General features: G+C 48.3%; 2 protein-coding genes across 3 annotated transcripts; one reads left to right on the top strand and one right to left on the bottom strand.

Moving 5' to 3' along the window:
• Positions 1 to 223: 223 nt before the first annotated feature.
• CNPPD1 (cyclin Pas1/PHO80 domain containing 1) lies at positions 224 to 4,697 on the bottom strand. Its single transcript, XM_040228309.1, has 8 exons — positions 4,454 to 4,697; positions 3,883 to 3,991; positions 3,258 to 3,339; positions 2,975 to 3,095; positions 2,761 to 2,889; positions 2,125 to 2,186; positions 1,648 to 1,765; positions 224 to 1,429 (listed from the first exon to the last, which is right to left on the bottom strand). Exons 1-8 carry the CDS (start codon positions 4,520 to 4,522, stop codon positions 884 to 886), a joined length of 1,236 nt encoding a protein of 411 aa, XP_040084243.1. The 5' UTR covers positions 4,523 to 4,697; the 3' UTR covers positions 224 to 883.
• Positions 4,698 to 5,936: 1,239 nt separating this feature from the next.
• RETREG2 (reticulophagy regulator family member 2) lies at positions 5,937 to 11,246 on the top strand. 2 transcript variants are annotated; one of them, XM_040228307.1, is made up of 9 exons: positions 5,937 to 6,296; positions 6,586 to 6,692; positions 7,473 to 7,503; positions 7,865 to 8,000; positions 8,409 to 8,493; positions 8,782 to 8,925; positions 9,079 to 9,173; positions 9,346 to 9,481; positions 9,737 to 11,246. In XM_040228307.1, the coding sequence occupies exons 1-9, from the start codon at positions 6,028 to 6,030 to the stop codon at positions 10,354 to 10,356; spliced, it is 1,623 nt and encodes a 540-aa protein (XP_040084241.1). In that variant the 5' UTR covers positions 5,937 to 6,027; the 3' UTR covers positions 10,357 to 11,246. The 2 variants fall into 2 exon arrangements, with proteins under 2 accessions (XP_040084241.1, XP_040084242.1); XM_040228308.1 differs by having other exon boundaries at positions 6,221 to 6,296; positions 7,953 to 8,000; positions 9,737 to 11,242.
• Positions 11,247 to 22,881: the final 11,635 nt, after the last annotated feature.

Raw genomic sequence — 22,881 nt, 5'->3', positions numbered from 1 at the left:
TGCACCAGAGTCAAGGAGTGTTAGGGGCCCCAGGGTGCTGGGAGCAGGAAAGAGGGAGCAGCTTGATATGAGAACCTATGACCATCAAAGAAGAAGGACGTTCAGGAATGGGACTCATAGAGAATGAGCAGCAGGATGATAGGATCAGGGAGTAGGGAGGCTGAGAAAGAAGATCTGGGCAGGAGAGTTCTTTGAGGGCTGCTGCAGAAGGAAGAGTCCAGGCCATGCAACTAAAACTGTTTATTGAAACCTTAGTTCTACAAAAGCGTGAAAAATCCAGATATAAAGCAGTGGCCAGAGAGGCCCATGAAGAGAACACCCAGGAGAGGAACCGGAAGAGAGGAAAGCCCAGGAGCAGGGGACTAAGAAGAGAATGTTGGAAGACAAAAGGGCCGGGGTGAAGGTCCCAGCAGCCCCTGGTTCTTCTAGACTTGGCATGAGTGTGGGAGGTTCCCCGCCTCCCGCCTTCCCTCAGCAACTCCTACCATGGGTGGCCCTGTCAGTCCCCGCCTCTCCTACCTCAGGGACATCAAGCAGACCCTGGTCAATGTTTCCTCCCCCCCTCATCCAATCCTAGGAAACTCAAAAGCAGAAGTCTAGAAGGGCCCAGGGGACAGGAGAGGCAGGAACCTTGCCCCTGCCCACCTGTGACGTGCCCCTGGTCACTGAGCTGAGGCTTTCCCTGGAACCACCACTGCCCTGGCCAGGCAGGCAGCCCCGGAGGGACAGAAGAGCAAGTGACCTTCAGTCCTTCTGCCACACGACCCCCTTAAGCTCCATCACCCAGGAGGACAGGAGACCAGCCAAGGACCCAGATCAAGCTTTGCCCCTCCAGGCTCTCAGGGACTCCCAAATCCTCTTAACGCATTCCTCAGAACCATACCTAGCCTGGGAAAATGAAAGACTTCAGGCGGGCCAGTTCCATGATGCTGAAAAGGGAACATTGCTGGGGCTGTGGGAGCAGAGGAGGCATTGGGCTCCAAGGCCAGGGGGGAGCCATGCCATGGGAGTGGGACCAAGGACTGGGGGGCCCCGTGGGGACAGTATGGTTGAGGTGGTGGCAGGCACGGCAGGTTGGGGAGTCCTTCTGGAGCTTCTGGCAAAGGGGGCAGCTATGAAGAAGAGTGGGAGGAGCAGGAGGATCTGGAGGAGGCAACGGTGGGGGAGTCAGTGAGGCTAGCAGACTGCCCCACAGTGAACGCAACACTACATCGCCTTCCAGGCAGCCGGAGATGTTAGCAGGAGATGGCAGGCACTGTGGCATGGGAGAAGGTATGCAGGGTTCCAAAAGGCACCTGGAGGCCAGTCCAAGGTCTGGAGGGCCAGGCGGGGGGCTGCAGGACAGCCCTAAGGACTGGTGTATTACGGCCATCGATGCCACAGCGAGGGCCACGCTGCTCACATATGCCATAGCCAACAGGCAGGACAGCTGGGGGAGAGGAGTTAAGAAACATCAGTGCCCAAATCCCCTTCCCCTGAACCCTGTCTTTAACTGTCTTTAACATACCCATCCCTTATCTCTGGACACGTGGACTCAGCTTAGAGCTCTCAGTCACCATCTACTTCCAACCCATCTCCTGAGCCATTCTGTATTTGCTTTACATCATCAGCCAGCTCAAGCTCCCTCTGCTTCCTAACCTGCCTCACCTTTGCCAGCCGCTGACAGAGGGAGCCCAGCGCCAGTTGCCAGGCAGGCTGCTCCAGCAGCACACACAGGTCTGTGTAGGTGTACCAGCCCCGCCGGCGCCCCTGCTGCTCAGCCACGCTGCAGGGATAGGAGAAAACACAGAGAGGGTCTGCAATCTTCCTGCAGCTGCCCACCGGCACCCTCATTCCCCTGGGGACCTACCAGGGAACACCGAGGAACTTGTTAAATGTACAGACTCCTAGACTACCCGTTGATTCCAAAGATAAAGGTGAGACCAAGATCTGTATTTTAAATAAGCTTCTCCCACTCTTCCAAAGGTGATCACACAGAGGAGAGCAGACTCGTTTCGGAACCATGACCTTGGGCGATTCTCTTTCTCGTTTTCTCCCCCCACCCCCTCACCTCTGTTTAGCTCCTATGGCTTAGGCCTCAGCCTCCAAATCCTCAAGTCCCTCTTCCCAATTCCTAGAACCTACCAGCCCTCCAGCCAGCTCAGCACCTCAAAGATTTCCCGAGGATCAGTGTAGAGCCGCCAATCCTGTGGATAAAGGGAAGAGCATCCAACCAGACTTGGACATGAACCACAGTCAATTAATAACCAGACCCACAGCAGCAACTACAACCTCCACTACAGGTAACACTTGGCTCTTACCATGTGCCAGATACTGTTCCAAAAACTTTTATGTATTAACTTATTTAATCACCACATATCTGGTTTCACATTGCACCCTCCATTAAAAGCAAGGGGCAAAAAATAATCCTGGGAATGGTTCATGCCCATAGGAAGCCCAGAATCTAGGGGAAGGCAAAGTCTGAAAGAAAATACCCAGAGCCCAGTAAGATAAACTCTGGCTCAGAGTGTACTCTGTGGGACCTGGAAGACTGACAATGGGAGGTCTCCACTTCTGACTTCACCATGCCAGGAACCTCCAAAGACTGTGCTTATTCCAGAAAAGCTAGAGGGGAAGATGCTAATAAGGGAAGACATAAAGAGGACAAACAGAAAGATAAATGAAGAGACCATAGGAAGCTGGGAGATAAAAAAAACAAAGGATGAAAAGAACATAAAAACAGGCCAGGAAAACAGAGCAAGAGAGAGAAGAGCTATTCACCATGGCACTCAGGAAGCCCCTCTCCAGGGCATTGAGAGTGGGCACGGCCACACCCCCAGCAGCTCCCCATTCATCATTGAAGACCTCTTCCTCCTCCCCTTCGTCATAGAGGTACTTACTGGCCACCATCTGCAGAGGAACCAGAGGTGGTATCAGTACAGCTCACACCTGGCTCCGGGCTTACCAGGGAGATGAAGGGAAGGGGGCATCTTACCATGGAGATCAGGAACAAGTCAGAGGATGACACATGCTGTAGGTAGTCCGGGTTTCTATGCCGGAGCCGCTCAATGTATACCAGAGCCAGCATCATAGCACACGGAGAGATGCAAGCCTCTCTGGGTATCAGAAAGCATTAGGAATTAAACGCAAGGACCTTTCGGTTCTTGTAACTTATGATGCTCATCCCTGTATCTTTACAAGTTCTCTTTAGAGATAACTGTTCCCCTCTCTTTAGAGCCCAAACACTCTCACTCTGTATCTCTCAACTGTGAACTCACCGGGACACGTGGGCTACATATTTCTTCTGCAGCCGACGAATAGGACTGGGGGCTGCCTTCTGCAGGAGTTCCACAGCAATATCTGCAGAGGCAGAAGGATAATAGACTGAGCAAACAACTCCCCCACAGCTGGGCCCACTGCTATCAGCAGAAGACCCAGATCTACATTCTCTGAGGTCTTGGAGACAGGACCACAGTAACAAAGCAGAGATCCAATTCTCCCATGCTGAAACAAAAGGCCTATTCCAAATTTGAATTCCAGCTCCTTCCAGCAGGAAGGCGTATTTCCCTGTCACCTGCAATTACCTAGATGCGTCCTTCACTCTAGCTCATTTGAGAAGATAAACATGTCTTGTTAATGAGGGAAATATACGATAGATATGCTTGGAAAATTAAGTTTCTAGTATATAGATCAAGAATAATATAAATTTGTAAGGCAGCAATATTTCCTACTCATCTGGATTTAAGGAAAAAATGAAATACAAACCTAGTTCTTACACCCGTCAAACATACTAGCTATCAAGAGGCAGTGTAGTTCACAGGCTACACCTAGAGTCATTTTGATGACAGCTGACAACCCCACTTTCAGGCTTCTCACTTGTCCGGTCGTACAACACTGTCTAACCTGCCACGGGGCTGGAGAGCTCCTCCAGGGTACAGTCGGTGTCCCAGTCCCAGCCATAGTAGAGTCTCCTTCGGATCCGGGCACTCAGCTTCTGGTGTCCTGGGAGGAACTGAAACAGGGCAGGAGGTGGGTGGAGGGTGAAGGGCAGGAAGGGTATGATGAAGATCCTGGCTCCTGGCTGGAAGGGGGCTACGGGGCGATAGGCCTGCCTCAGGGCTAGTGGGGCCCGTGCCCCACCCAGCCCCGCATTCTCTGGATTGTTTGCTAGTGGCTCTATGTCCACAGCGGGTGGAGTCCTCCTCACCGAGGGCTCTGGAGGAGAAGTTCTCCAAGAAGGGGCCGGGCAGGTTACCTCCTACCCCATTCCTGTACCCCGCGGCTGTCCCCATGGGCCCAAGGAGCCAGGGCCTCGAGTAGGCACGGGTCAAGCGGCTACCGCCTAGTTCTCCAGCAGAGCCATCAGGCGAGCTCGCAGCCCCGCTCGCGCTCCGGTGGGGGGGCGCGGAGGGAGCGCCCGCGGTCGCGGCTCCAAGCGCTGGGAGGATAGGGAGGCGGCGGGCCGCGAGCTCACCGTGAAGTCCTGGAAGCCGGTAAGGGAGAAGGTGCCTTCTTCGTCCAGCAGGAGCCCGGCCAGGTCCATCGCGCCGCCAGCCACTGTTCTACGAAGAGAAGGGAACGAGTTCTAAAGGGGCCGCGGAGCCGTCCCTGCCCGCCCGCCCACCTGTCCGCCGGGCTCCCTCCCGCGGGCCGCCGCCCTTGCCGGTGCAGCCCCCTCCCCTCGCGCCAGCCGCGGCAGGCGGGGCCGGGCAGCAGAGCCTCTTCCTGTTCCGCTCCGGGCGGGGCTCCCGGCTTCGGGTTCTGGGCTCCAGACTCGGGGCGTGGAGCTCCAGGGCCCGGGCGCCCACCTCACCGAGTAGAGAGGAGTCCTGGCTTTGAGGCACGTGCTGTGCCTTTGCCGCGCCGCGCGTCTGCCCGGTGTTTACAAGCCGCGGGGGCGTCGCGGGCGAAGTCAGCGCCGGGCACTTCCTGCGGCCAGTTGGGCCAAGCCGCCGGCTTCGACCGCTGGGAAGGAACTGGGCTAGAATTCCTGATATCGCTGAGCCCCAGCGTGTCTGAGAAATTGGGACAATTCCTAGGGGACCGTGGCACACTTGAGGACGAGCGAGCCCGGCTGACCTTTTCGTGCCGGTGTAGATATAAATGTAAATAAAGACTCGGGACAGGGAGTTGCTCGCAACTGTTTTCTTTTAAAGGGGAGATGTATGCACACACAAAACAATATACATTTAAAAAGTAAAATCAGCAAGAGTACAAAAATTTTAACTGGTGAATTGTGTACAAAGTAGCAAGGGCACTGATTTTTGGCTATATATTTTGTAGGATTATTGCCGAGATTAAATGTTCTTTAGGGAACACGTTAACAACACGCTTGTTACGTTGGAAGCCTCAATAAGTGGTGTTAACGCCCCCGCCAAGAGTAAATAGCACCTAAACAGAGCTTTCGACTTTGAGACCCCAGTAACTCGCTTAAGGTATTGGAAGGAGTTCCGATGCGTGAAAGGAGGAAGAGTTTAACAGAAAGTTGAGACGGAAACAACTTTTCTGTTTTTGAGTCGATCGAGTCACGCGCTGGTGTTTATTTGCTGAGAGGGAACTGGGAGGACCAGTACGTCGAGGGTTGAGTAAAGGGACGGCCGCCGCCCTAACCAGAGCAGAAAGATCCCACGGGGGCATCCGGAAGCTGACTTCCTGCCGCTTCGGGCTGCCTCACACCAGGAATCCAGGCCAGGACCGGCCTCCCTAGCCGCCCTGCCCACACAGGGGGAAGAAAATTGGCTGGGGTGGGCAAAAGCGGAGATACAGCCCCTCTATCAGGAAGAGGGAGACACCGCCCAGCGCCGCCAAGACACACACCTGCGTAGGAGCAGGGTCACCGGCAACCCCCTGCGCGCAGGCGCCGGTCACCCTATCCGGGAGGTTAGGGCACATCACGTGCCGGGCTCGTCGCTCCGCCGTCACGTGACGCCCGTCCGCGGCCTGGGCGGCCCTCTCCGCGGTGTGCGCCCCCTTCCGCCTGACGCGCCCCAGGCGGCGGCCGCGCAGCCCTGGCTCCTCGCGGGCTCGGGCGGCGGCTGCGGCGGGGCTATGGCGAGTGGCGGTGGCGGTGGCAACACCGGCACTGGTGGGGGCCCGGGGCTGGGCCTGACCCTGGGCCTGGGCCTGGGCATGGGCGAGGCCACCGGCGAGGCGGAGGAGGAGGCGGCCACGGCCGAGGCGGTGGGACGCCTCGCCACGACGCTGTGGCTGCGGCTCCGCGGCTGGGAGGCGGTGTTGGCCGCAGCGCAGCGGCTGCTGGTGTGGGAGAAGCCGCTGCACAGCCTAGTCACGGCGGCCGCGCTCAACGGCCTCTTCTGGTAACGGCCGGGGAGGAGGGGGCGGGGCCGGGCAGCGCGGGAGAGCGGGGGCGGGCGAGCCCGGAGTACCGTTCCCCTTTCTGGGGAAGACGCTTGTCCTGGAGGGCTGGTCCACCTCCTGGAGTTTAAAGATCGTTGTCAGCCTGGGTTGCCCCTTTCCTCTGTCTTCGGATGTCGAATTCGGCCTGGAGGTTCCCATTCCCCTATCAGTGGGCGCTTTTCGGCCTTTCGCGATGGGTGTAGGATCCTCTCTCACCCACTCACCGCTGAGTGCCTGTCTCTCCCTAAGGTTGCTGTCTTCGTCCTCCCTACGGCCCTTCTTCCTACTCAGCATCTCACTTTTGGCCTATTTTCTGCTGGATTTGTGGCAGCCTCGCTTCCTCCCTGACATCTCTGGTGAGTGTGACTTGATTCATTCAGCAAGCTCCAGTGAGCACTTGTTTTGTGCCTGACCCACCCGGCTTCGGTTGAATGGTGAGACACATGTACCGCAGGCCACCTGCCTCCCAAAGCACGACTGCTTACTTCCTCAGATGGGAAATAAATTTCCCCTTTCTCAAAATTCATATTATTGTGTGGTTGTTAAGTCGCTAAATCGTGTCTGATTCTTATCCATTGAGTGGTGATGCTGTCTAACCATCCCAACCTCTGCCGCCCTCTTCTCCTGACTTCAGTCTTTATTGTGTGTAGTAGTAGTAAAGATTGTGGACTCCGCATCCAGATTGCCTGGGTTCCATTGCCTGCTTCCCGTTTACCCTGTACGTGACCTTATAAAAGTCACTCGATCTCCAGTTTCATAAGGAGGAGGATATTCTTGAATTTATAAATACACTTCATATGGTAGGACTTCACATATGGTGGGAATACTAGTTCTTCCCAGCGTTTTCTTGTCCACATGTTTATTTAATAGACAGTTTAGAGGACTGGGTGCCAGGTTGTGTGTGAGCTCTTTGGGGTGTATGTACATGTGAATATGAATAAGATGGGGTTCCTATTGTTGAAAAGGGTAAAGCCTGAGGAAGGAGACATACAAACAACGTAACAATGTAATACTTCCTGCAGAAGGCATTTGGAGAAGCGCTTTGGGACTGCGGAGGAAGGGCAACTGTTTCTGGCTTGGGGAGTGTTTCCCAGAGCTCTGCCCCTCAGTAATTTGTCTCCCTTCCCTCTCTATAGCATCATCCCCGGAGGAGCCACACTCTGACAGGTGAGTGCAGACCACCCCTTGAAGAACAGACAAATGTCCAAACCCTGTCTTGCTTTGGTGCCAGTGTCACCGCCACGGTGCAGAGCAGTATGGAGTTTCTGCAGGCACAGCCTCCAGCATAGTGAATGCACTGTAGCAAGCTTGGTCCCGAGTTCTTGTGTAGGTGTTTGTGTGCCTGCTGTTTTCAGGGCAAAGGGTTGGGAGCCCCGGGCTTTATTTCCCAGGTCCCAGACAGCCTCCCTTTGGGAGGCAGGGTTGTCCACTTTCTTACACTACAGAGCTCATGGGCATTCTCAGAGGGATTTGAGTGCCTAGGAAGCTGGTGTCTGAGGCCTCCAGGGGTCATATCATGTCTCCCCAGTGAGGGTGCGGGGTCAGGAGCCCGGCCGCACCTGCTGAGTGTGCCCGAGTTGTGCAGATACCTGGCTGAGAGCTGGCTCACCTTCCAGATTCATCTGCAGGAGCTGCTGCAGTACAAGAGGCAGAATCCAGCTCAGGTAACCTCCCCCTCATCACACAACAGTGCTCTACCCTGTGGAGAAATGGAGGTAGGGATGGGGAGGAGTGACTCAAACTCCTTGACTGGAGACGAAGGATAAGGCCTGGGGCCTTCTTGAGGCAAAATTTACTGCTAGTAGCCTGATACAAGAGGCAGAGTAAGCTTTTGGTGTCCTGACACTATTTCTTGCCAAGAGAGACCAAGTTTGAATTATAGGTGTTTGGCTATGTCAGTTGCAAACTTCCTGAATCGATGATCCTGGGCATCCTCTTGACTAAACTGGATCACTGTGTTCTTAGAGGACATGCCCTTCCTTCCACCAGTGGAGCAATAATATTTCTTTCCCCGGATAAGTGGAGCACATACCTCAGTCTCCTGTTCTTAGACCCTGTGCTCTTCTCTGCAGTTCTGTGCGCGTGTCTGCTCTGGCTGTGCTGTGCTGGCTGTGCTGGGACACTATGTGCCAGGGATTATGATTTCCTACATTGTCTGTGAGTAGCATCTGGCCCCTGCCCTTTCCAAAGCCCTTTCTTTGTCTTCTTTTCTTTGACTGACCCAAGTGGGGTTGTTGTACTCTCTTTGCCCATTTACCCATTTACAGAGATCTTCAGGAGGATGCTGTGGGATTAGTGGAAGGAGGGCAGTGGATGTGGGAAGAAGTTGGCACAGCCTCAGGAAGGGACTTTGTCTCCTTCAGCCTTTCATGTTTAGGCATCAGTTGAATGAGGGCTCTTAGGTAACAGGCATAGGGAGCTCTGAGTGGACTCTCTGACCCTCAGTGCTGAGTATCCTGCTATGGCCCCTGGTGGTGTATCATGAACTGATCCAGAGGATGTACACGCGCCTGGAGCCCCTCCTTATGCAGCTGGACTACAGCATGAAGGCAGAAGCTGATGCCCTGCATCACAAACACGACAAAAGGAGTAAGGGGATCCCATGACCCAGAAGGGGAAGGTGGGGAGGACCTTGGTTTGAGGCTTGTGAAATGCCCTGGGATTTAGTCTCCAGACACCTGTGGCTATGTTTGTCCCCCATCTCTGTTCTTGCTTGGTCACTGCCCTGCTGTTGTTCTCCAGAGCGGCAGGGGAAGAATGCACCGCCCGGAGGTGATGAGCCACTGGCGGAGACAGAGAGTGAGAGCGAGGCAGAACTGGCTGGCTTCTCCCCAGTGGTGAGGTCCAGGGGTCCAGGGGCGATGGGCTGTCGAATATAGGGCTGGGGGAGAATCTGCTTTAGAGCAGCCACCTCTCAAGGGGATGGGAGTCGGTGGCAGGGCAGGGATGCTCCTGGAAATGGGCTCTCTCACCCCTTTGTCTGTTGTGTTCATCGTGGTTCCCCTGCAGGTGGATGTGAAGAAAACAGCACTGGCTTTGGCCATTACAGACTCAGAGCTGTCAGATGAGGAGGCTTCTATTTTGGAAAGCGGTGGCTTCTCTGTCTCCCGGGCAACCACTCCACAACTAACTGACGTTTCGGAGGGTATGGGAAGTCCTTTGTCCTTCTTGATCTTCCTGTTCCCTGTCATGGGATGCTGGCTGTGCTCTCTGGTGATTGCCCCCATAAATGTTTTCTTTGGGGAGCTCATCCCTAGTTGTACACCAAGTTTCTGAAAGACCTTAATACCTAAGGCCTGGCCTAGCATCCTATGTCCTGAGTTCTCATCCTTGAACTGAGTGGTCCGTTGCAGCTGCTCAGAACAGCAGGCCCATTCCTGGCCCTTTGTTTTCTGCACAGATTTGGACCAGCAGAGCCTGCCAAGTGAACCAGAGGAGGCCCTGAGTCGGGAGCTAGGGGAGGGAGAGGAGACAGACCTGGCCCCTCCTGAAGACCTGCTGGGCTCTCCTCAGGCCCTCTCACGACAAGACCTGGACTTGGAGGAAGAAGATGTGGCATCCAAGGAAGCCTTGCTTCAGCTCTCATCCCCCCTTCACTTTGTGAACACGCACTTCAATGGGGCAGGGTCTCCCACAGATGGAGTGATGCTCTCCCCTGGAGGACCAGCGGAGACACTGAGCCTGGAGGCAGTGAGTGGTGACCTCACCACTCCTCCCAGCACTCTGTCGCCCCTACTTGGCCTTGCGGAAAGTGACCCAGTCCCCTCCCGCTCCGTACTCCCATCTCTGCCCCAGGACTCACCCCAGCCCCTGCCTGCCCCTGAGGAAGAAGAGGCACTCACCACTGAGGACTTCGAGTTGCTGGATCAGGGGGAGCTGGAGCAGCTAAATGCAGAGATGGGGTTGGGTCCAGAGACATGCCCAGAGCCCCCTGATGCTCCACCCCCTCCACCCCTAGGGCCCGACACCCCGTCTCTGGTACAGTCAGACCAGGAGGATCAGGCCGTGGCAGAGCCATAAGCCTGGGGGAGCGAGTTGCAGGCACAGTAGGGCTTCCTGGCTAAGGATGTCACTGTTGGCTCCTTTCCCTGCTCTCCTGGGGAGGAGCAATATGTGGGGAAGCTGGCTATCAGATGGAGCCAGTCCACCCTCCGCCTGCCTGCCTGCCTGCCTGCCTGCCTGCCTGCCGTCCCAGGCCTGGGACAGTACCTGGGATTTGTTTTAAGTTTGTAAATAATTTTACATTTGGGTTTAGTGGTTATGAACAGGGCTAGGGGAGTCCTTCCCACTTGCCTCCCTGCCTCATCTCTAGTCTCATTCCACAATGCCCCAAGCCCTGACAGTTTGTCCTTTTCTTTTTCCTCCTTTCCTCAGGGACCTGTGCTGCTCTGTCCTTGTGTCCCACTCAGTTGTTTAGTTCAGGCACTTTATCATTTTTCTTTCCTATCCCAGCCCCTCTCTGCTTTACTTCCCTGCCTGTGTCCTGTCCTTAGCAGCTCAATCCCCACTCTTTACCAGCTCTTCCTCCCCAGCAGGCCCCAGCTAAGCTTTAGGGAGTCTCCCGTCTGGGAGGTACAGATGAAACCTGGGGTGGTGGGTCAGGTCAGTAGTTAATGCACTTAAGTCACTGTAGCCCGTGGAACCTCCACTGCACCCTTGCCCTCGTTCATCCTGGCCCTTCCCTATACAGGATGAGAGCAGGGATCCCACAGCACATACGCCAGCGCTGTGGTAGTGAGCAGGACCTTTGTCTTGTGGGACGAGGGGCTTTCTTATCTTAGGAGTAAGGAGATCTGTTTCTCTGGGCCATGGTCCAAGTGTGGTGGGACCCCCTACTAGGGTCAGGAAATGGACAGTAACATCTGTGCAGGTGTTGACTGGAAAAATAAAGTGTTGATGGCTAGAACTGCTGCTGCCTGCCTCACTGAGCTCTGTCTCCCTCTGTGCTCTGCCCCTCCTGCCTTGTCCCCTGTTTGCTCCTGGCTGATTATTTACTTTGGTGCAAAACAAGGCCAGAAGCAAGGATTACCCTGACAGCCCTAACCTGCCCTTAGCCGAGTTCTCTGTGATATGCTTAGTAAGTTTTAGCATGTGCAAATAAGTATGTGCAGGAGGAAACTGCTTCAGCTTCCCAATCAGAAACTTGAGACCACTGGGCACCACAACAGTTGTTTTCTAGTGTTGTCCACAAGCTTAACACGTAAGAAGTCCTTACCCATCTATGTACTGACGGTTAACTCCCTCAATCCTCATTTGTCTCTCCTGATAGAAGCAAACAAGCAGGACTATACCTGTGTTAAAATTGATTCCAAGGGGCTCTCCTCATGATCCAGTGGTTAAGAATCCTCCTGCTAGTGCAGGAGACACTGGTTTGACCCCTAGTCTAGGAAGATCCAACATGCTGCAGGGCAACTATGCCCATGTGCCAAAACTACTGAGCCCTTGATCTTCACCTACTGAGCCCCTGCACCATAACTGCTGAAGCCCTCTCACCTAGAGCCTGTGCTCCCCAAGAGAATCCTGTGCGTCCCATCACAACTGGAGAGGAGCCTCCACTCGCCACAACTAGAGAAAGCTTGTGTGCAACAACAAAGACCCACCCAGTGCAGTCATCAATTGATCAATAAAAGAGTATTAAACTTTCCTGGCAGTCTGGTGGTTAAGACTACGCTTCCACTATAGGGGGCGAGGGTTAGATCCCTAGTCATGGAACTAAGATCCTACATGCCACAGAGCACAGTCAAAAAGAGATGCAAGACTGATTCCAAGCCCAGGAACGTGAAAGAAACAGTGTCTACACTAACAATGCAACATTCCTGCTCAGCACTCCTCTAGGTGATCTATACTGTTTTTCCATCAGGACCCTGACATAAGATACTGTTATTTTATAGAAGTTACCTTTCACAAAGCCACGGCCTTAGTTCACGATGGAGCCAGAATCCAAATCCAGGCAGTCTGGCTCCAGCAGTCACCCTATAATAGGGAGCCTCTGTCCATCAATATGGAGAAGGCAATGGCACCCCATTCCAGTAATCTTGCCTGGAATATCCCATGGATAGACGAGCCTGGAAGGCTGCAGTCCATGGGGTCGCTGAGGGTCAGACTCGACTGAGCAACTTCACTTTCACTTTTCACTTTCATGCATTGGAGAAGGAAATGACAACCCACTCCAGTGTTCTTGCCTGGAGAATCCCAGGGACGGCGGAGCCTGGTGGGCTGCCGTCTATGGGGTCGTGCAGAGTCGGACATGACTGAAGTGACTTAGCAGCAGCAGTCCATCAACAGGGCCCAGATGCGAATATGCTCAAGGATGTGGGAATGACACAGGAGCAGTCTGCTTATCCCAGCTCCACAAAGACTGGTCTCTTAGCAGTCCTTGCTCTTTGGGGGAAGAACAACATTCAGAGGAGAGCCCAAAACTGGACAGATGGCTTTTTTCATGAGTTCCCAGCCTTGGCCTCCATTCAGCTGGAAGCTCGATCTGGCACTGCTGCCCGACCCCTTGAGGTTGACTTCTGTGCTGCATCTCTTCTAAGTGTGTGTGAGTTTTTTCCTTCCATGCGTTTCACATTTGCCTGAAAGGCTTTCAGGGATTCAAGGGTCCTCCCTGTCTTGCTGTTGGAGAAACATGAACTTGTAATCATCTAGAAATGTCTGAAGAGAATGGGCAAACAGTTCTAATCATCAAACAGACAATTCAGGAAAAAATAGAATTAATCCAAACAACAATTGCTGCCGTGGCCCCACCTTTATTTCCTTGTTTAACTTGCAGTTTGAAGACAGAGCCAGAAGACTGTACTGGGTCAGAACATTAACCAAATGTTTGGAGTTCCATGAGAGTCCATTCTTGACACTTGCCCTGGTCCAATGGCTGTTACATATTTGTCTACAGTTTTTCATTACCAGGTATTCTGGCCATTTTCTGCCTCATGATGAAAGGGACAAGAAGAAAGCTTTTCATATGAGTGAAAGAAAAATTAAGCAGAAATATGAAACCTACAGTTAGGCTAAACAAAAAACTTGAAGTACAGCCTGGGGAAAGAAGGGTTCAGTTTAGTTCAGTTCAGTCCCTCAGTCATGTCCGACTCTTTGCGACCCCATGAATCACAGCATGCCAGGCCTCCCTGTCCATCACTCTCTCCCAGAGTTCACTCAAACTCATGTCCATCAAGTCGGTGATGCTATCCAGCCATCTCATCCTCTGTCATCCCCTTCTCCTCCTGCCCCCAATCCCTCCCAGCATCAGGGTCTTTTCCAATGAGTCAACTCTTCGCACGAGGTGGCCAAAGTATTGGAGTTTCAGCTTCAGCATCAGTCCTTCCAATGAACACCCAGGACTGATCTCCTTTAGAATGGACTAGTTGGATCTCCTTGCAGTCCAAGGGACTCGCAAGAGTCTTCTCCAACACCACAGTTCAAAAGCATCAATTCTTCTGTGCTCAGCTTTCTTCACAGTCCAACTCTCACATCCGTGCATGACCACTGGAAAAACCATAGCCTTGACTAGACGGACCTTTGTTGGCAAAGTAATATCTCTGCTTTTGAATATGCTATCTAGGTTGGTCATAACTTTCCTTCCAAGGAGTAAGCATCTTTTAATCTCATGGCTGCAATCACCATCTACAGTGATATTGGAGCCCCCAAAAATAAAGTCTGACACTGTTTCCACTGTTTCCTCATCTATTTCCCATGAACTGATGGGACAAGATGCCATGATCTTCGCTTTCTGAATGTTGAGCTTTAAGCCAACTTTTTCACTCTCCTCTTTCATCAAGAGGCTCTTTGGTTCCTCTTCACTTTCTGCCATAAGGGTGGTGTCATCTGCATATCTGAGGTGATTGATATTTCTCCCAGCAACCTTGATCCCAGCTTGTGCTTCTTCCAGCCCAGCGTTTCTCATGATGTACTCTGCATATAAGTTAAATAAGCAGGGTGACAATATATAGCCTTGACGTACTCCTCTTCCTATTTGGAACCAGTCTGTTGTTCCATGTCCAGTTCTAACTGTTGCTTCCTGACCTGCATACAGATTTCTCAAGAGGCAGGTCAGGTGGTCTGGTATTCCCATCTCTTTCAGAATTTTCCACAGTTTATTGTGATCCACACAGTCAAAGGCTTTGGCATAGTCAATAAAGCAGAAATAGATGTTTTTCTGGAACTCTCTTCCTTTTTCCATGATCCAGCAGATGTTGGCAATTTGATCTCTGGTTCCTCTGCCTCTCCTAAAACCAGCTTGAACATCAGGGAGTTCACAGTTCACGTATTGCTGAAGTCTGGCTTGGAGAATTTTGAGCATTACTTTACTAGCATGTGAGATGAGTGCAATTGTGTGGTAGTTTGAGCATTCTTTGGCATTGCCTTTCTTTGGGATTGCAATGAAAACTGACCTTTTCCAGTCCTGTGACCACTGCTGAGTTTTCCAAATGTGCTGGCATATTGAGTGCAGCACTTTCACAGCATCATCTTTCAGGATTTGAAATAGCTCAACTGGAATTCCATCACCTCCACTAGCTTTGTTTGTAGTGATGCTTTCTAAGGCCCACTTGACTTCACATTCCAGGATGTCTGGCTCTAGGTGAATGATCACACCATCATGATTATCTGGGTCATGAAGATCTTTTTTGTACAGTTCTTCTGTGTATTCTTGCTACTTCTTCTTAATATCTGCTGCTTCTGTTAGGTCCAGACCATTTCTGTCCTTTATCGAGCCCATCTTTGCATGAAATGTTCCCTTAGTATCTCTAATTTTCTTGAAGAGATCTCTAGTCTTTCCCATTCTGTTTTCCTCGATTTTTTTGCATTGATCGCTGAGAAGGCTTTCTTATCTCTTCTTGCTATTCTTTGGAACTCTGCATTCAGATGCTTATATCTTTCCTTTTCTCCTTTGCTTTTTGCCTCTCTTCTTTTCACAGCTATTTGTAAGGCCTCCTCAGACAGCCATTTTGCTTTTTTGCATTTCTTTTCCATGGGGATGGTCTTGATCCCTGTCTCCTGTACAATGTCACGAACCTCCGTCCATAGTTCATCAGGCTTAGTTACATGGTTATGTTTGCAGGGGAGGGCAATGCACTTTATGTGTTCTAACAGCTAATAGTATAATGTTGCTGCTCATAAACTTAATTTTAGACTGTATTACTGGGGAGAATATAACAGCTAAGGTGTACTGTGCACAAATTAGAATACTTCCATAGGGTGCCTTGCTACACTTGTGGACAAAGCGACAAATTGAAGAGTATCCAGAAGGGAATCACCAGAAATAAATGCTGAAAATTCCATCACATGGAGCACATGGGGAATTGTGAAGGAACAGAGAATGTTTAAGCCAAGAAGGGAATGCAAAATTAAATCACTTCAGTGGCTATCAAACTTTGCAGGGTTATCTGTAGGACTTCTGAGGGTAGACAATCTTTGAGCAGAGTTTGATTAATAATCGTGTAGGCAGGTCCATCAACATATGAATGGATAAAGAAGTTGTGGTATATACACACAATGGAATATTGCTCAGTCATAAAAGGGAATGTGTTTGAGTCAGTTCTAATGAGGTGGATGAATTTAGAACCTATTATACAGAGTGAAGTGAATCAGAAAGGGAAAGATAAATATTCTAACACATATATACAGAATCTAGAAAAATGGTACTGAAGAATTTATTTACAGGGCAACAGTGGAGAAACAGACATAGAGAACAGACTTATGGACGTTGGGGGAGGGGAGGAGAGGGTGAGATGTATGGAAAGAATAACATGGAAACTTATATTACCATATATAAAATAGATAGCCAATGGGAATTTTCTGTATGGCTCAGGAAACTCAAACAGGGGCTCTGTATCAACCTAGAGGGGTGGGATGGGGAAAGAGATGGGAAGGAGTTTCAAAAGGGAGGGGATATATATATATACCTATGGCTGATTCATGTTGAGGTTTGACAGAAAACAGCAAAATTCTGTAAAGCAATTATCCTTCAATAAAAAATAAATTAAAAAAAAATAACCATGTAGGCAGAATTTGTTTCTCTGTTCAAGGGATATTGCAAAACAGATTTAAAAGATCTTTATAAGTACAAAGATCAAGGACAGAGAGTGTAAGAATTTTCCATCATGCAAAGACAGTATATCACCATGTTATTTTGCTTTTAGTGTCTGAAGTCTCATGGACTTCCTCCTCCTAATGCCTTAAGTTTTGGTTTTGCACTGAGTCTATCCCTGGCTCACTTTTTCTTTGCACTCTGCCTGAACATTTTCACATGTTCACCCATTTAGTTTCCACTCATATGCTGATGACTTCTAAATCTTAGCTCTTTTCCCAGAACTTTTGACTAGGCATCTCCATTTGAATGTCCCATGGGCACTTCTGCTCAACATACCAGAAACTGAACACATGCTCTTTCCCTCACCTTCCACCCCCAACTTCCCTACACAGATAGGCTTTTTCTGTGTTTTTTATCATGCTTGTTTCCACCACTAACTCTAAAGACCTACTTCCTTCTCTCTCATCCCATACCCAGTCAATCCCGAGTTGCTGCTAAACTGATGTTCTAATTATTTCTTGATTCACTCCCCGCCACAGCCCTGATTCACACCCTCTGCATCTCAACAGTTTCTCTGCCCACACTCTTGTCTCCTACCAAAATTTATGCCCAACAATGTGGCTAAATAATTGAAAAATACAAATTAGATGATCTTTCCACTGTTTAATAGTAATCAAGGCTCTCCTACAAGGTATCATTCAAGCTTCCTAATACCGTTAAGAAGCCTTCTGAGATCTGCCCTGTCTTGCTCTTTACAGCACCAAACCCCCAAAAGATTATCCTTTCCTCCACTCAGCTGCATTGCTCTCCTCCACCCCTGCTCTACACTCCCACCTCTCATTCCTCCACTTGCTAAACACTTGTCTTTTAAGATGTACTTCAGACCACACCCCATTTTTGAAGGTTTCCCTGATGTCTCACATCACGCCCCGATAGGAGACCTGTATAATGCTTACTCAGTATACTGCTGTTTTTCCAAAGATCACATAGAATCTTCGTATGAGCACAGTGTATGGCACATATAGGTGTATGTGTATGTGGATAGATTGCTCCCATGATACTTGCTGTTGACAAGAGGCTTCAGTTCCTCACGATACTAACCTCTCCCTCATCACACTAACCTGGTTGTTTGGGGGCTTCCCTGGTAGCTCAGGTGGTAAAGAATCCTCCTGCAATGCAGGAGATCCCGGTTTGATTCCAGGGTCGGAAGACCCCCTGGAGAAAGGATAGGCTACCCACACCAGTATTCTCGCCTGAGAATCCCCATGGACAGAGGAGTCTGGCAGGCTATGTATGGTCCATGGGGTCGCAAAGAGTCAGACATGACTGAGCAACTAAGAGCAGCAGCACAGCACATGGTTGGTTGAGTGTCATGACAACACCAAAGCTTCCTTAGCTGGAGCAAATGGTCCAGGAGAGCAAAAAGAAAGCCACAGTACTTTTTATGACCTAGTGTCAAAAGTCACGCTCTATCACTTCCACCACACTATATACATTAGAAGCAAGTTACTGAGTCCAGCTCATGCTCTTTAAGGGAAAAGTAGGGAAAAAAAATTGTGGACTTTTTTTGGGGGGGCCATGCTGATTGCAGGATCTTAGTTCCCTGACCATGGATTGAACCTAGGTCACGGAAGTGAAAGCACTGAGGCCTAACCATTGGACTGCCAGGGAATTCCCTTGTGGACATATTTTAAAACAATTACACCAAACCAATCTGGAAATTATATTCAAGAATTTGGGCCAACAAGCTACACATTATAAAAATAAAGACAAATAAATGAACAAATTTGTAACAATATATTATACACAGGATATAAAAAATACACATATGTTAAGTTTATGTATCCTTTCTGTAATCTTCACCATCCTGCTTTACTGTAAGAACTATCCACCCTACCCCCATTTTACAGACGAGGAAATTGAGGCATAGTGGTAAAATGGCTTGCCCAAAGTTGCATAGCTGGTTGTGATTAAAATACTGGTTTTCAGCATTTTGTTATTCTCACATACTCATATCTTAAAGTACCAAAATAGAATTTTAGTTGAGGTAGGAATATTCTTTCAACATTGGAAAAAGAAATCTGAATTCTGAATGATTTATAAATGAGGTATAGCCATGTTAAAATTTTGAACACACAAAGATTTGTTTATAAAACATTGTTGCATCCCACAGACTTCAAGAGGAATCAAAAGATGTCAATTCTATTGCAAGAATAATTATTCTAGTTCAAAGACACTTTAAACAAGTATATTAGGAACAGGATACTGTCAAAATTAATATAGGGACTTCCCAGTGGTCCAGTGGTTAAGAATCTGCCTTCCAGGACTTCCTTGGTGGTTCAGTGGCTAAGACTCTGAGCTCCCAACACAGATGCCCTGGGTTCCATTCCCGGTCAGGGAGCTAGATCCCACAGGCCGCAACTAAGAGTTCAAATGCTGCAACTAAAGATTCCATGTATCGCAGCTAAAGCCATGGAGTGGCCAAATAAATAAGTAAAACTTAAAAGAAAAAAGAAAAAGAAGAATCCTTCTTCCAATGCAGGGGAAGCTGGTTTGATCCCTGATCTGAGAAATAAGATCCCATATGCCACAGAGCAACTAAACCACAACTGGAGAAAAGCCCAAGAACCCCAACAAAGACCCAGTGCAGCCAAAATTTTTTAAATTAATATAGGTCTTCTGCATCAGAATCTCAATCTAGAGTCAGTTAAATTGAAGAAGATGGATACAAATCAGAGATTTTCCACTTGAAACAAAACTATACTTTGCTAGAAATTAAAAATATATTTATATATCCACCTGACTAAGGTCCATCTAGTCAAGGCTATGGTTTTTCCAGTGGTCATGTATGGATGTGAGAGTTGGACTGTGAAGAAGGCTGAGCACCAAAGAATTGATGCTTTTGAACTGTGGTGTTGGAGAAGACTGTTGAGAGTCCCTTGGACTGCAAGGAGATCCAACCAGTCCATTCTGAAGGAGATCAGCCCTGGGATTTCTTTGGAAGGAATGATGCTAAAGCTGAAACTCCAGTACTTTGGCCACCTCATGCGAAGAGCTGACTCACTGGAAAAGACTGTGATGCTGGGAGAGATTGGGGGCAGGAGGAGAAGGGGACGACCGAGGATGAGATGGCTGGATGGCATCACGGACTCAATGGACGTGAGTCTGAGTGAACTCCAGGAGTTGGTGATGGACAGGGAGGCCTGGCGTGCTAGATTCTTTTACCAACTGAGCTATGAGGGAAGCCCATATATCCACCTAGAGAAACAAAAATAACTCAAAGTTACCAAATGAGATGAAATTATTTGAATGAGGAGAAGTTGGGGAACTATATTTGAAGTTAGATTTATAACCATCTCTTCACATTCCTTTGAGAAATACAACACCAGAAAGAGCTTTTTAAAGCAGCTAGAAAAATTTGTACCAAAAATACACTTACAATTTAATAGTGATATCTTAATATATTTTCTTTAAGAGATCACTATTTTAAAAAACAGCAAATAGGGAATTCCCTGATGGTCCAGTGGTTAAGATTCCATGCTCCCATGGGCTCAGATTTGAGCCCTGGTCCACTGGCTAGATAGCATCACCAACTCAATGGACATGAGTTTGAGCAAACTCCAGAGATAGTGAAGGACAGGGGAGCTTTGTGTGCTGCAGCCCACGGGACTGCATAGAGTAAGACAACTTAGCAAATGAACAACAAACAACCAGGAACTAAGATCCCACAAACCAGGTGACCAAAATAAAATAAAATAAAGATGTAAAAATAAATTTCATTTAAAAGAAAGAGCAAATAACTTTATTTCCAATTATTTTTATATTTTTACTTTTATTGGCATTTAGTTTTTTACTCTAAAATAATACTTCATTAATTTTATATCTAACATCCATATTAAAATATTAATGTGTATTTAACATTCATGAATTTTAAGCTTACATTTTTACATTTAGTTGTGTGTGTGTCTTTCAAAGATATCAAGAAATTTTACTTTTTAAAATGCTTGATATTTGGCTTTAAAAGTAAATTATTGTTTTCTGTAAAATAAATACTGAAATACCAGTGAAGTCATTTTGCTAGTGTGTCAACCTCTAACAGCTAGTAGTTATTGGCACTGCAATTTGAACTCACTCAGAAGAACTCCAGTTTTATACTTCATTAAATCAAGCTTTATCAGTACTATTGACTATATGCACTACTGACATTTTGATCCAAATAATTCTTTGCTGGTGGTGATAGGAGCTGTTCTGTTCATTGTCAAATGTTTAGCAGCATCCTACCTATTAGATGCAAGGAGGCCCTCTCCCTCACTATCACCCTCCTCCTCTGGACATTGAACAACTACAGGGTAGAGACCTTAAGTTAGTCACCTCTATGCCCAGGGCCTTGTATAAAATCTGATAAGTCTTGGATTGAATCAAATAAATGTAACCTGTAAAATCACGTGAATTTGAACTATATGCCTAAATTAAGAGTCTTCAATTAATCCATGGGAGAGCTAAGGCACTTCAGGACAAGTAGCTGAATGTTATCACAAAGTTTGTTTCACTATATCGTATACCTGAGAAAGCAAGGCAAACCTCAGTGAAGGGAGAGCCAGGCCCATCTTCAGATCTCCTGGGATCTGAAGTCATTTCCAATCAAAGAGCTTCCACACCTGGTTATTTAAATAGTGATAGATATTTGAATAGTACCTTGATCCAAATCATGGCATTAGTTTTACACCTCGTGTTTTCCTTTGGGTTTCCCTGGTGGCTCTAGAAGCTGGCTGCAATGCAGGAGACCTGGAGAAGGAAATGGCAGCCCACTCCAGTATTCTTGCCTGGAGAATTCTATGGACAGGAGAGCCTGACAGGGATTGATAGAAGCTCTTTCTGGTGTTGCACTACTCAAAAGAATGTGAAGAGATGGTTATGAATCTAACTTCAAATACAGTTCCCCAACTTTTTCTTGTTCAAATAATTTTACCTCATTTGGTAACTTTGAGATCTTTTTGTTTCTTTAGGTGGTTATATTTGTTTTTTATTTTTTTTTAATTTGTAGCAAGGTAAAGTTTTGTAGCAAGGTAAAGTTTTGTTTCAAGTGGAAAATTTCTGATTTGTATCCATCTTCTTCAATTTCATTGACTCTAGATTGAGATTCGGATGCAGAGGACCTATATTAACTTTAAAATTTTTTGGCTGCACTGGGTCTTCATTGGAGCGCTCAGGCTTTTCTCTAGTTTCAGCTCATGGCTTAGTTGCTCTGTGGCTTGTGGGATCGTAGTTCCCAAGTCAGGGATCAAACCAGCTTCCCCTGCCTTGGAAGGAGTATTTTTTAAAATATATTTAGTTTTATTTATTTATTTGGCTGCTTTAGGGCTTTAGTTGTGGTATATGGGATCTTTAGTTGCAGCATTTGAACTCTTAGTTGTAGCCTGTGGGATCTAGCTCCCTGACCAGGAATGGAACCCAAGGCCCCTGTGTTGGGAGGTCGGAGTCTTAGCCACTGAACCACCAAGGAAGTCCTGGAAGGCAGATTCTTAACCACTGGACCACTGGGGAAGTCCCTATATTAATTTTGACAGTATCCTGTTCCTAATATAGTTGTTTAAAGTGTCTTTGCTCTAGAACAAAGACACTATTATTCTTGCAATGGAAGTTTATTTTGTCCATTGACATCTTTGATTCCTCTTGAAGTCTGTGGGATGCAACAATGCTTTATAAACAAACCTTTTTGTGCTCAAAATTTTAACGTGGACAAAGGAGCCTGGCAGGCTATAGTCTGTGGGGTCAGAAACAGTTGGACACAACTGAGCGACTAACACACTTCACTTGCGCTGAAAGGGTGTTTGAATATTGATAACCCATGGAGAGATTTGGGATTTTCCACACTCTGAGAAAATCACCACTTAAGATCTTTTCAGTTACTGAGGAGGTTACAGAGTTGATGTGGGAGAGGCAGTGTTGTATAATGAAAGAACATGGGACTTAAGGCTATGCCCAATCTTGGGTTCAAAGTCCATCTCCATAAACCAATGACTTCATCTCTCCCGATCTCAGTTTCCTTTATCTACAAAATGGGAATGCATAATATCCACTTCAAAAGGCTTTCATGGGGAATTAAATAAACTAAGAGATGAGTAATCGTAGGACATGACAGTCGGCAAAATGGTTTTTCTTTCCCTTTTAGTATGCACTATTTCTCTAAGAGTCAACAGTTATTGTTTAGTTACTAAGTCGTGTTTGACTCTTTGTGACCCTATGGACTGTAGCCCGCCAGGCTCCTCTGTTCAGGGATTTTCCAAGCAAGAATACTGGAGCAGAGTGCCATTTCCTTCTCCAGAGGATACTCCTGACCCACGTCTCCTGTGGCTCCTGCACTGCAGGCAGATTCTTTACCACTGAGCCACTGGGGAAGCTCGCTAAAGAGTCAACTGAGGAGGAGGAAAACCACTAAACAGAAAACTGTTAAATTAATATTCAAGTAGATTTGGGCCCGAGACATCCTTACTGACATCCTCACTTTGACCTTGTCT

This window comes from Oryx dammah, unplaced genomic scaffold, assembly GCF_014754425.2.
Source record: "Oryx dammah isolate SB20612 unplaced genomic scaffold, SCBI_Odam_1.1 HiC_scaffold_27, whole genome shotgun sequence".
Classification (NCBI taxonomy): domain Eukaryota; kingdom Metazoa; phylum Chordata; class Mammalia; order Artiodactyla; family Bovidae; genus Oryx; species Oryx dammah.
The sequence above is the reverse complement of the archived record's forward strand: the minus strand, read 5'-3'. Positions and strand labels throughout refer to the sequence as shown.

Coding starts and splice junctions, on each gene's coding strand:
- RETREG2 (XM_040228307.1), top strand. CDS start 6,028: ATGGCGAGTGGCGGTGGCGGTGGCAACACCGGCACTGGTGGGGGCCCG. Junction 7,504..7,864: donor GAGGAGCCACACTCTGACAG/GTGAGTGCAGAC, acceptor ATGTCTCCCCAG/TGAGGGTGCGGGGTCAGGAG. Junction 9,482..9,736: donor ACTAACTGACGTTTCGGAGG/GTATGGGAAGTC, acceptor TTTTCTGCACAG/ATTTGGACCAGCAGAGCCTG.
- CNPPD1 (XM_040228309.1), bottom strand. CDS start 4,522: ATGGACCTGGCCGGGCTCCTGCTGGACGAAGAAGGCACCTTCTCCCTT. Junction 2,187..2,760: donor GGGGCTTCCTGAGTGCCATG/GTGAATAGCTCT, acceptor CTTTATCCACAG/GATTGGCGGCTCTACACTGA. Junction 1,430..1,647: donor TCTGTCAGCGGCTGGCAAAG/GTGAGGCAGGTT, acceptor CCTCTCCCCCAG/CTGTCCTGCCTGTTGGCTAT.